Genomic DNA, 12,411 nt, shown 5'->3' on the forward strand with positions numbered 1-12,411 from the left:
GTCAGTGGATCTACCATTCTGGGGTCTGGAGGACGTTGGCCCTCTTCTCACAGCTCCACTAGGCAGCGCCCCAGTGGAAACTCTGTGTGGGGGCTTGCACCCCACATTTCCCTTCTGTACTGCCTTACAGGTCCTCCATGAGGACGCACCCCAGGAGCAAACTTCTGTCTGGGTGTCCAGGGGTTTCCATACATTCTCTGAAATCTAGGAGGAGGTTCCCAAACCTCAATTCTTGACTTCTATCTACCCTCAGGCTCAACATCATGTGGAAGTTGCCAAGGCTTAGGGCTTGCACCCTAGGAAGCCACTGCCCAAGCTATACCTTGGCTCTTTTTTGCCACAGCTGGTGCGACTGGGATGCAGGGCACCAAGTACCTAGGCTGCACACAGCAGGGGGCCCTGGGCCCAGCCCACACAACAATTTTTCCCTCCTAGGTCTCTGGGTCTGTGATGGGAGGGTCAGCTGTGAAGGTCTCTGACATGCCCTGGAGGCATTTTCCCCATTGTCTTGGTGTTTAACATTTGGCTCCTTGTTACTTATGCAAATTTCTGCAGCAGGCTAGAATTTCTTCCCAGTTAATGGGTTTTTCTTTTTCTATGTCATCATCAAGCTGTAAATTTTCCAAACTTTTATGCTCTGCTTCCTCTTGAACTCTTTGTCACTTAGAGATTTCTTCCATCAGATACCCCAAATCATCTCTCTGCAGTTCAAAGTTCTCTAGGGCAGGGGCAAAAAGCTGCTAGTCTCTGCTAAGGTACAATAAGAGTCACCTTTGCTCCAGTTCCCAAAAAGTTCCTCATCTCCATCTGAGATCACATCAGCCTGGACTTTACTGTTTATATCAATATAAGCATTTTGGTCAAAGCCATTCAACAAGTTTCTAGGAGGTTCAAAACTTTCCCACATCTTCCTGTCTTCCGAGCACTCCAAGTCTCTAGGATGTTCCAAACTTTCCCACATTTTTTTATCTTCTTCTGAGCCCTCCATGTTTCAACCTCTGACTGTTACCCGATTCCAAAGTCACTTCCACATTTTCAAGTATCTTTACAGCACTACCCCACTCTACTGGTATCAATTTACTGTATTAATCTGTTCTGACACTGCTGATAAAGACATACCTGAGACTGGGTGATTTATAAAGGAAAAAGGTTTAATGGACTTAGTTTCACATGGCTGGGAAGGCCTCACAATCATGAAAGAAGGCAAAGGAGAAGCAAAGTCACATACTACATGGTGGCAGGCAAGAGAGAGCCTGTGCAGGGGAACTCCCCTTTATAAAACCATCAGATCTCCTGAGACTTATTCACTATCATGAGAACAGCATGGGAAAGACCCGCCCCATGATTCAGTTACCTCCCACTGGGTCCCTCCGACGACACGTGGGAATTATGCGAGCTACAATTCAAGATGAGATATGGGTGAGGACAACCAAACCATATTAACCCTCATAATTTTTTTCTTGGATATATTTTTCCATTCATCCCTTTATTTCTTAACTAATTTTTAATGAGTCCTTATTATTTAACCACCATTTAATTTGTTCTTACGTTACTAAGGATTCACAATTGCTAATGTCTGGCTATTTTGAAGATGAAAATAACCAGAAATGATTACAATTGAACTCACTCATGGATTCTTTAGAGAACCCCTTTAAAAGTAATTAGTGAAAAGTTACTTTTACAGAGATACCATGTTGAAAAACTAATCCAAATGGAAGCCACTTGAGCTAATCTTGCAGACACCAAAAGCCAAGTAGAATCAAAAACACTGAAGTAGCCTCATGACTGCTACATAACTAAGGGCAATAGAAGCATGCATAAACTACAGTGCAATACCACCTCATACCCACTAGAATGGCTATAATAAAAAGACATATAGTAACAAATGTTGGTGGAAATATGAAGAAATTGGAAACCCTGTTGCTGTCGGAAATGTAAAACAGTGCATCCACATTGGAAAACAATTTGCTAGTGCATCAAGTGGCTACACATAGAGTTACCATATGAGTTACCAGCAATTTCACTCCTAGGCAAATACTCAAGAGAAATGGAAACATTTCCACAACTACTTTTACACCAATGCCTATAGCAATATTATTCATAGTAGGAAAAAAATGGAAACCAGATGAATGTTTGTCAAGTAAAGAATGGATAAATATGTGGTATATCAATACAATAGAATAATTCTGGCAATAAAAAAATGAAGTACCCATGACACATACTGTAATATGCATAAACATTTAACACATCATGCTCAATGATACAAACCTGTCACAAAGGACTACCTATTATATGATTCTTTTATATAATAAAGCAATAGCAGGCAAATTTATAGAGACAGGAAGTCGATTAATGGCTTCCTGAATTAAAGTGAAAGAGTGTGGGGGATTATGACTAAGTAACGCAGAATTTTTTTTTTGTAGTAATAAAAATGTTTTGAAATTGGTTGTGGTAATGAATGTACAACTCTGTGAATATTCTAGAAACCATTGAATTATACACTTTAAAAGGGTTCCTTTTATGCTGTGTGAATTTTATATCAATGAAGCTGTTAAAATTTTTAATGTTTTAGACCCTCTGAAAGAAAAACAGAACGTGATTTTACTTTACATGGCACTATTTTCAAATGTGAAGTATTCTTAATCTCTAATATATTCATGGTTTTTTCATGAACACATCAAAACATTTCCTAAACGTATGTATAACCTCTTCTTACACTTTTAAAGTGAGGATAATTGGCACTTTTGGTCTGCTTACAAATATGTTAAAACTTTATTGTTATGAAGATGGATTCATTTTCTTAGAGTTATATTCTATTTTCATTTAACATAGTCATATCTACCTTTATGATTCCAGAAGTATTACGGATATGTATTTTTGTATGTTGTTTCCTGAGCCTAGGTGTTTATCACAATGGAATATTCTGGGTGAAGGTAGAACAAGAGTCATCCTCAGCTGTAGATCATGTACTTTACTTGAAGAGAGCCTAGACCTGGCTGTTGAAATTCCAAGAATTATTCTTCTACTGTAAGTTCTGTCAATGACTTATAGTGTAAGTAAGGCAAAAGCAAATGAAAAAGCAAGTCTCCCAATTAGAAGGAGAACCAAATGCCCTTGACTCAAGGATGAGGCATAAGTGTTCTGTGATGCCACTTTTCTATCACCATGCCAGAATTACAGTAAGGAGGAAGGCATAAGACTTATTCATGCTATCTGATAATGAGAAATTATATCTAATACACTCCACTTACTCTCCTAGATCCTGATATCAAAAATAAAGATTATGAGAGCCCTGCTCTTTAGGAAATTTCAGTATGTCTTCTTGTACAAGTGACATCTTTTACTATGATACATAAAGTAGTTTACCAATTTCTGAAGCAGTGACTGTGATGTTGTACCATGGAGTTTCTTCTCTGTCAAGAACCTTTGTAGTCTTAATGGTTCCAGTATTGGCATCGATGTTGAAAAATCTGTCATCTTCAACATTGTAGTTGATGAAGTATCTAGAGAAAAAAAGAGAAGTTTTTACTTGATGTTATAATTAAGAATACAACTGAACCAAGGGAAGTATTATATCTAAATACATTAAAATATTCAAATATATTTTTAAATTCTATATTTGATTACTTGGCAACTTTATATTTTTATAGAACTTATATCAATTATTCTTATCTGTCAGTCTTTAATTCTAAGTTCAATTACTAATTCAAAGAATAATTTTGTAAGGTCTTACCAAATTCCATGAATAAAAGTAGATAGTACAAACGGTGATTAATAATGGAGAGACCAAAAGAACTCACTGCTTGGAAGCCTATAATACATTTAATGAAAAAAAATTAAACCTATAATAAGACTTCTTGTTGCTATTATCCAATATAAAAATTAGAATCCTTGAAGTCAGAGATGAATTTATCTTGAAATTTCATTGTTGCTAAGGTTTAAAGATAAATATAAAATGAAAAACAAAACATTTACATTTATTAACATTGTACCTCCATCAGTTCAACTAAACCCTTGTTTAGTCAAAGAATGAGATAAAAAAATAAATAAAGATAGGTTGAATTATAGCCCACAAATTATTTTCCCTCTTCAATTCATGTAATTTTGTAGGATTCTCTTATACTGGGATAGATTTCAGCTTACTTTTGTAACCAACTGAGCTGAAAGTGATGGTGTCTGTCTTCTTTCTGGGCCTAGGTTTCATGAGACTTTGTATGTTTCCTTGTATGCTATGTCACTGCCACAAGAAAAGCATGTTTGGGCTAATTAACTTGTCCTAGCAGGAGGAAGGGAAACACACGGTGCAAAGTTGTCCCAGTTAAGGTTCCCAACCTAGCGTAGATCAACCTAGTAAATGTGCAGATGTATGATTGAGTGCCCCAGAGATAAACAGAGCTGGCATCAAAAGCTAGCTTAATTCAGCTAGCCCTCAGCTAACCCACCGACACATACAGTGTAGTTAGATATAGCTTTTTTTAAGACCCCTGAGTTTTGGAGTTATGTGTTATTTAGCAATAGCCGATTAACATGTCTCTGAATATATACTATCAAACAATTATCATATGTTCTAGAAAAGCTTCAGACTATTTCTTCAACTATTTAAGGAGAGAAATATTCTCTTCTCTCCTAAAGCCTCTAATGCTTTTTTCTCTTCTTAAATCTAAGCTTAAGTAATATTTTATCTAGACCTGAAAGATGAAATGGACTGACTAATTATGTGAAAAGTGCTAGGGAAGAATATATGAATCAGAGAAAACCAAGATGCAAAGATCCAAATTAAAGAAACAGTTTGAATTGGTTAGAAAACAAATCAATGTCAATGTGGCTATGGAGACTGAATGACATGAATGTCCAAGAGTTAGGACAAGGTAGGACAAGGTAGAGTTTTTTACTCTTTTGTGAAAGCAATGGGAAGAATTTCGAATTCAAGAAAATAAAAACAGATGTATTAATGTTCTGAAAAACAACAGTGGCTACTTTTTATCATAGATTGTAGAAAGTTGAAAACAATTTATTAAAAAAAATTGTCAACTTGGACAAAGATGGAAAGATAGAAGATAATGGAAAAAAGTGTACAACCTACTGTTATATATGAAATGCAATTTATAGACTTTTTGTTGCAGTGGCATTAGTAAAGCCAATTAAATCACGGGTGACTCCATTTGCACATGTGTGTTTGACCTACTATTTAATTGATAGGCCCCTTTACTGATAAAAAGAGCTAGGGAAAGGCAGTTTGGGAAAAATGAATGATTATGCCTTAAATGCCCATTAGATACCCATGTGGAATAAAAAGCAAAAGTCAAATATGGGTATGGAATTCAATTGTCCTTTCTAAACAGGAAATATAACTTTGAGATGATATAGCACCATAAAGGTAAGATAATGGGAATGGTATAATCTCAACTGGAATAGAATTGTAAGAGAAAAGAAATAAAAGATTGAGCACTAAAGTACACAACCTATTGAGTACAGAGCAGGCCAGTATCTGTTCAGAGATGGTGACAGCCAAAGGAGAGAGGCAAAACTGGGAAGGGGAGTGGCATGCAGCCAAGAAATGGCTTACCAGGAAGGAAGGAGCTAACAACTTGGGTGAATTCCGTTAGGAGACTGATTGAGGTTAGTGAGGGTTAATCGGATTTGGCAAGATGGACAGTATTATTAATAGTTGACTTGTCAAGAATAACATCAGAAAAAATATCAAAGGATTGGTGATTTATTACAGTGGCTTCAAGAGTATATTGAATGTGAAGATACAAAAACCAGGAGTCAAGACAATTGTTGATATCTTTTCCTGAATGAACAGCAGAAACAAAAGCATTTTATGTCATCAGAAAAGTGGGTTCAACAAATTATTTTCTTTTATATGGGAAATAAGAAGCATTATCTTTGCTGAAAGAAATTATGCTTTTGAAAAAGGGGACTACCAAAAATGGTAAAACTCATGAGAAGGTGAAAAGAATTGGATTCCAGGAAACAGATGCAGAAATTTCCCATTGAAAGTAACAGGGATGCTTCTTCCATTTTAGTATGAGGAAAAGATGAAAAGCTGGGTAGAAATATAAGCTAGGTGTGGTTATGTAAATATTACAAAATTCATCATACTTTCTAGAACAGAGTGTAAGTGGAATTGCAGTACAACCAACCCCATGCCTCTCATAGGCATAAGGTGTTAGAGGAGTATGCAGAGCATATTGCTAAGGTGTGAAATCTTCTAACCTCCTGTGGATAGGCATGAGCACACATGGCAGAAGACATTAATAGCAGCATGGAGAATGAAACTACAGAGCAAGGAGCATGCCAAGAAATCTAACTTATCAGTAAAAAACACATAAAAAGAGACAGATTGTATCACTTGGAACAGTGTGATCAAAACAAGGAGCTAACCATTGTACACTAAATCTTCTAATAATAAGTATATGTTAATTGAAAAAAGTTTAACATAAAAAAGAAATTTAAACAAGAAAAGGTACAACTCTAAAGTAAATCTTATTCTGAGACACAAAAACCAGATGCTACAGAATAGTGGGAAATCTGTATGTCATTGGGCTTCCCAAAGCATAAAGCCACACTACATAAAACCATTATACTTTATTCAAGTTGAGTCTATACTAGAAAAAAAACAAAAAACACCCGTCTTATAATATCCCGTTTCCAGAGGAAAAATGCTGAGGATAAGGGCTGAACTGGTTAGGAAATGACAGATGTCTTGTCATGTGGAAAGGACAGCATCCTTTAAAATGTTATCAGTAGGCTTTCTGGCTATTTTATTATCTAATATTAACCTGTCTTTAAGAAATTGTCCATTTTTGGTTACTGTAAGAAAATCAGCTTCTGTATCTGTAATTTGGAGGATTCAAATTTGGAACTTATTATTCAGCTTCAAAGTTGCCTGCAGCAGCTATCAGAAAAGCTCAGATTATATTGCTGTAGATCCCTATGAAATATGGCAGAGCATGTCTCATTTTAGAAATCTGATCACCTTAGAACGCTCAGTCTGGAAGAAAATAGGTTTTGTTTTGTTTTGTTTTCTGAAAATATGTAGTCTTTTTGCCAGAGCAATCTCCTCCTTTTTAGCCACTTCACACTGGGCTTTCTAACATAAGTGCTAATATCAGTGGTTTAATATTTTTAGAGTTAAACATTTTATATAGTTTTAAATTATGTTTATATATTAGAAAAATGGTGAGCATAATGCTAGGCACGCATCTTTAGACTCATGTTACTTGCTTCTGAGTTTCCTAAGCTATCTAGCTCTCTAGGGAAATCAACATCCTAAGGGCTAGATTGTGGGCGATGCTTGGATCCAAAGAGTCTTATTCATGAAGTTGCAATTGAATTTTGACTCAAGTAGAACTAAATAGTTCTGCCTAACCACCTTTGGCTTTCTGCCCAGACATGGAAATAAAAACTCAGAAGTAAGTAAAGTGGAAATGTGAGAAAAGAGAAACTATTCAAGACTATTTTTGAAGATTAAAGGTAGAATCATTCAATGCTAATTATTTAGAATTAAGAAGTGACATAGGTCCATAAAACTGTTAATCAAACTATTAAAAAGAGATGAGAATATTCTCAGTAAATTACTTTTCAAATAATTTTTATAATAAAATCTGTTTCATAAGCCCTAAGTAAAAAAACCTTAATACTTTATGAATGTATATATCAATATTTAGATTTTTTTACAAATAATTAATTTGACATTTTCAGGAATATTTAGAAAATACAAAATCAAGTAACCATTTGCCTAGGTGACATTGGTCCTTAAAGAGGACTAATCATAAAATCCGTGGAATTGGGATTTTAAATTTAAAAAAAAAAATTCTAGGTTACAGCTACCAAAAATGAACCAGAATAAATTGAGGCTAGAAGATTTATAGCCAGATAAGACATTTTAAACAATTTCTTCAAATTCTAAGTTGGCCATTAATATAAACCTTTGAGTATTGCCATATGTGTGAGGCAGAGAGGAAATACTTAAATGCGTATATGAGTTATTTAACAAAGCTACCTAGTAAGAGGTAAGAAAATCCAACATTTATGGAGCACTTGCAGTATACTAGATGGGGTTCTAAGTGCTTTATAAATATTAGTTCATTCAACACTCAAAACAGCTGCATGAGGTAGGTACTATTACTAGTTCCCATTTGCAAATGAAGAAAGGAAGGGACAGAGTAATAGAGAATTTGTCCAACATTAAGGAGATAGTGCAAGAGATTAAAATACAACTAGGTCTACTGAGTAATATTTATCAGCTTTTTTTTTTTTTTTTTTTTGATGAAGTGTCGTTCTTGTTGCCCAGGCTGGAGTGCAATGGCGCAATCTCAGCTGACTGCAACCTCTGTCTCCCGGGTTCAAACAATTCTCTTGCCTCAGCCTCCCGAGTAGCTGGATTACAGGCGTTTGCCGCCACGCCTGGCTAATTTTTGTAGTTTTGGTGGAGACGGGGTTTCACCGTGTTGGCCAGGCTGGTCTCTAACTCCGGACGTCAGGTGATCCCCCCGCCTGGGCCTCCCAAAGTGCTGGGATAGGCGTGAACCACTGCGCCTCGACAGCTTGTTTTTAGAAGGAGAAAATTTTAAAGGGGGGATAATATCGTTTGAATGTTTTTCCCTTCTGAATCTCCTATTAAAAGCTAATTCCCAATGTTGGAGGTGAGGCCCGGTAGGAGGTGACTGGATCATGGGGGTGGATCCCTCGTGAATGGTTTGGCCCCATCCACTTGGTGTTAAGTGAATTCTCACTCAGTTAGTTCATGCAAAATCTAACTGCTTAAAAGCCTGGGACCTCCCTTTCTCACTCCTGCTCCCACTCTCACCGTGTGACATGCTGGCTCCCCTTCACCTTCTGCCATGACTGTAAGTTCTCTGAGGCCAGAAGCAGATGCTGGCACCATGCTTCCTGCATACCCTGCAGAACCACGAGCCAATTAAACCTCTTTTCTTTATAAATAACCCAGCTTCAAGTATTTTTATAGCAACACAAGCACAAACTAATACAATCTTTGCCCATTCATTCAAAAATACTCTCATTTGAAAGAGTACAGAAAAGGAATGAAAGATATATATTAAAAAAGAGAGAATATGTCAAATGGTTTACTTTGGGAAAAGAAGAAAATAAAGACAGAAGAAAGGAAGAAAAACGGAGGGAGGGAGAGAAGGAAGGAAAGAAGGAAGGAAGGAAGGAAGGAAGGAACGAAGGAAGGAAGGAAGGAAGGGAGGGAGGGAGGGAAAGAAGGAAAGAAAGAAAGAAAGAAGAAAGAAAGAGAGAAAGGAAGAAAGGAAGGAGAGAGAAAGAAGGAGAGAAAGAGAGAAAAGAAAGAAGAGAAAGAAAGAAAAGAAAAGAAAAAGAAAGAAAGAAAAAGAAAGAAAGAGGGAGGGAGGGACAGGCAACTGATTATAATGATGGATGCCAGAGAGTTTAGTGAAGAGATCAGAGTGTAAAATTCCAAGGCATAAAAACTTCATGAAGGACACGGTATTTGATCAGTCCTGAAAGATGAATAACAGTTAAATAGAGATATGTGCACCAGAGATCATCCAGAGAGTATGGAATTTGATGATTTCATATGATATATTAGAGAAAAACAGAGAGAAAGAAAGATCTTAGATCTGGTTTGGAATTCCTTCAGAGGTGAGATAGCATTTTGCAGACTACTGCTTTCTCATATTGGCTGCTACACTAGAAAGAGAGAGGAAAAAAAAGAGAAAAAAAGCTTCATGTAGTAGATAGGAAAGAAACAGCAATTTCCTCCCTCCCACACATCAGCATTCCAGTAAATATGGCTGCCCTTATTCACCGTGTTAGACTTGAGTAGTAAGCTCTCTTTTTTAAATAAGATATTCTAAGGTATGAGATGAGGATTGACTAAACTGTAAGACCTAGTATAGCAAATGTAGGAATATAATTATTCTCTTTCTAGATGAAAGGAGTACAGATACTTGGTAGAGAAAGATAATCTCTGTAAAATTTTGAAGATGAGAATGCATAGACTGGGAAAAATGTCAAGAGTGTTTGGATTGTAAGAGCACAGACTTTTAAAGATAAAGAAGCAAGAAAAATTAGGGTGAGGGATAGGCTGCTTACCAAGGACAAATTTCCCAATTTTCGGATATCGGAGGTAGTAACCTCTTTGAAGACACTGAAAAACATCTACATTCTTTCTCTCTGTGTTATTTTAACTTATTTTAGTTACCGATTCTTACCCTTGTTTATTTAGAATGTAAAGATCAATTCCAGGAAAAATTATTTCTAAAATAGACCCAACATATATGTGAAAATTATATTAAGCCATAGTAAGATAATCACTCCAGGTTTGAAACCAAGCAAACCTATTAATCACAGCTGTATCACTTAGCATTGTGACCTTAAGAGATTTAGCCTCTCTGAGCTGTCTCCATGAGCAAAATGGAGAACCATTTACATAATAATTTTCTTGTGATGATTAAGTGAAGTGATATGTGAAAATCACTTATACTTGAGGGTTAAATGATAGGCCTTCATATAAAACAGCTATCATTTGTTTTAAGGCTTCTCAGGAAGACATTTTTCTCCCTTTCTTTCTTGGGAAGCTTCAGTCTAAAAGGAGATCTAAATATTGAAACAAATTCTCAAAATACAACAAAATAGAATCTCCTTAAAGCATAAATTTCAAATGACCTCTAAAACAATAACACAATGAAATAAACCAAAGTATTCAGGCAAAAGATAGTATAATGAATATAATAGTACCTTACATCTCAATACTAACATTGAACGTAAGTGGCCGAAATGCTGCACTTAAAAGATACAGAATGGCAGAATGAATAAAAACTCACCAACCAAGTATCTGCTGTCTTCAAGAGACTCACCTGACACAGGACTAATATACTTAAAACAAAGAAGTGGAAACAGATATTTCATGCAAATAGACACCAAAGGCAAGCAGGAGTAGCTATTCTTATATCAGACAAGATGAACTTTAAAGCAACAGCAGTTAAAAAAAGACAGAGGGATTTATGTAATGATAAAAGAACTAGTCCAACAGAAAAAAAAAATCACAATTCTAAATATATATGCACCTAACACTGCAGATCCCAAATTTATTAAATATAAAACAGTTACTACTAAACCAAAGAAATGAGATAGACAGCAACACAGTAATAGTGGGGAACTTCAATACTCCACTGACAACACTAGACAGATCACGAAGACAGAAAGTCAACAAAGAAACAATAGACTTAAACTATCCCAGAACAAATGGACTTAACAGATCTTTAAAGAACATTCTACCCAACAACTGCAGAATATTCATTCTATTCATCAGCACATGGGACATTCTCCAAGATAGACAATATGTTAGGCCACAATACAGTTCTCAACAAATTTAAGAAAATCAAAATTATATCAAGTACTCTCTCAAACCACATTGGAATAAAATTGAAAATCAACTCTAAAATGAACCCTCAAAACCATGCAAATACATGGAAATTAAATAACCTGCTTCTGAATGATCACTGAGACAACAATGAAATCAAAATAGAAATTAAAAAATTTTTTGAACTGAATGACAATAGTGACATGACCTATCAAAACCTCTGGGATACAGCAAAAGTGGTGACAAATGGAAAGTTCATAGCATTAAATGCCTACATCAAAAAGTCTGAAAGGGTACAAATAGACAATCTAAGGTAACATGTCAAGGAAGTAGAGAAACAAGAACAAACCACACCCAAACACAGCAGAAGAAAATAAATAAGAAAATCAGAGCAGAACTAAATGAAATTGAAACAGAAAACATAAAATACAATAGATAAATGAAACAAAAAGCTAATTCTTTAAAACGATAAATAAAAATGATAGACCATTAGTGAGATTAACTAAAAAGAGAAGCAAGAAGATCCAAAAAAGCTCAATTAGAAATAAAACAGGAGATAGTAGAACTGATACCACAGACATACAAAAGAGCATTCTAGGCTATTATGAACAATTTTATGCGCATAAAATAGAAAACCAAGAGTAGATGGATAAATTCCTGGAAATATACAACCCTCCTAGATTAAGCAAGGAAAAATATATAAACTCTGAACAGACCAATAACAAGCAGTGAGATTGACATGGTCATTAAAAAGTTGCCAACAACAAAAAAAAGTCCAGGACCAGACAGATTCATGGCTGAATTATATCAGACATTCAAGTAAAAATTGGTACCAATCCTATTGACACTATTCCACAAGACAGAGAAGGAGAGAATCCTCCCTAAGTGATTCTATGAAGCCAGTATCATTCTAATACTAAAACTAAACGGGGACATAACAAAAAAAGGATATTACAGACCAACACACAGACCTGGATGAACGTATATGCATCAGACCCTTATGAATATGATCTAGGAGGGTTGTATATTTCCAGGAATATATCTATCTCCTCTTGGTT

General features: G+C 35.7%; 1 protein-coding gene across 4 annotated transcripts in view; it reads right to left on the reverse strand.

Annotated features, from left to right (window-relative positions):
- The window catches only part of CDH18 (cadherin 18), a 356,371-nt gene that overhangs the window by 70,043 nt on the left and 273,917 nt on the right, over positions 1 to 12,411 (reverse strand). For all 4 annotated transcript variants that reach the window (XM_032136147.2, XM_032136148.2, XM_032136153.2 and 1 more), the window contains exon 7: positions 3,367 to 3,503. In XM_032136147.2, coding sequence (XP_031992038.1) covers positions 3,367 to 3,503 — 137 coding nt within the window. The remainder of the gene's footprint in view (positions 1 to 3,366; positions 3,504 to 12,411) is intronic.

This window comes from Hylobates moloch, unplaced genomic scaffold (assembly GCF_009828535.3).
Source record: "Hylobates moloch isolate HMO894 unplaced genomic scaffold, HMol_V3 SCAFFOLD_17, whole genome shotgun sequence".
Lineage (NCBI taxonomy): Eukaryota > Metazoa > Chordata > Mammalia > Primates > Hylobatidae > Hylobates > Hylobates moloch.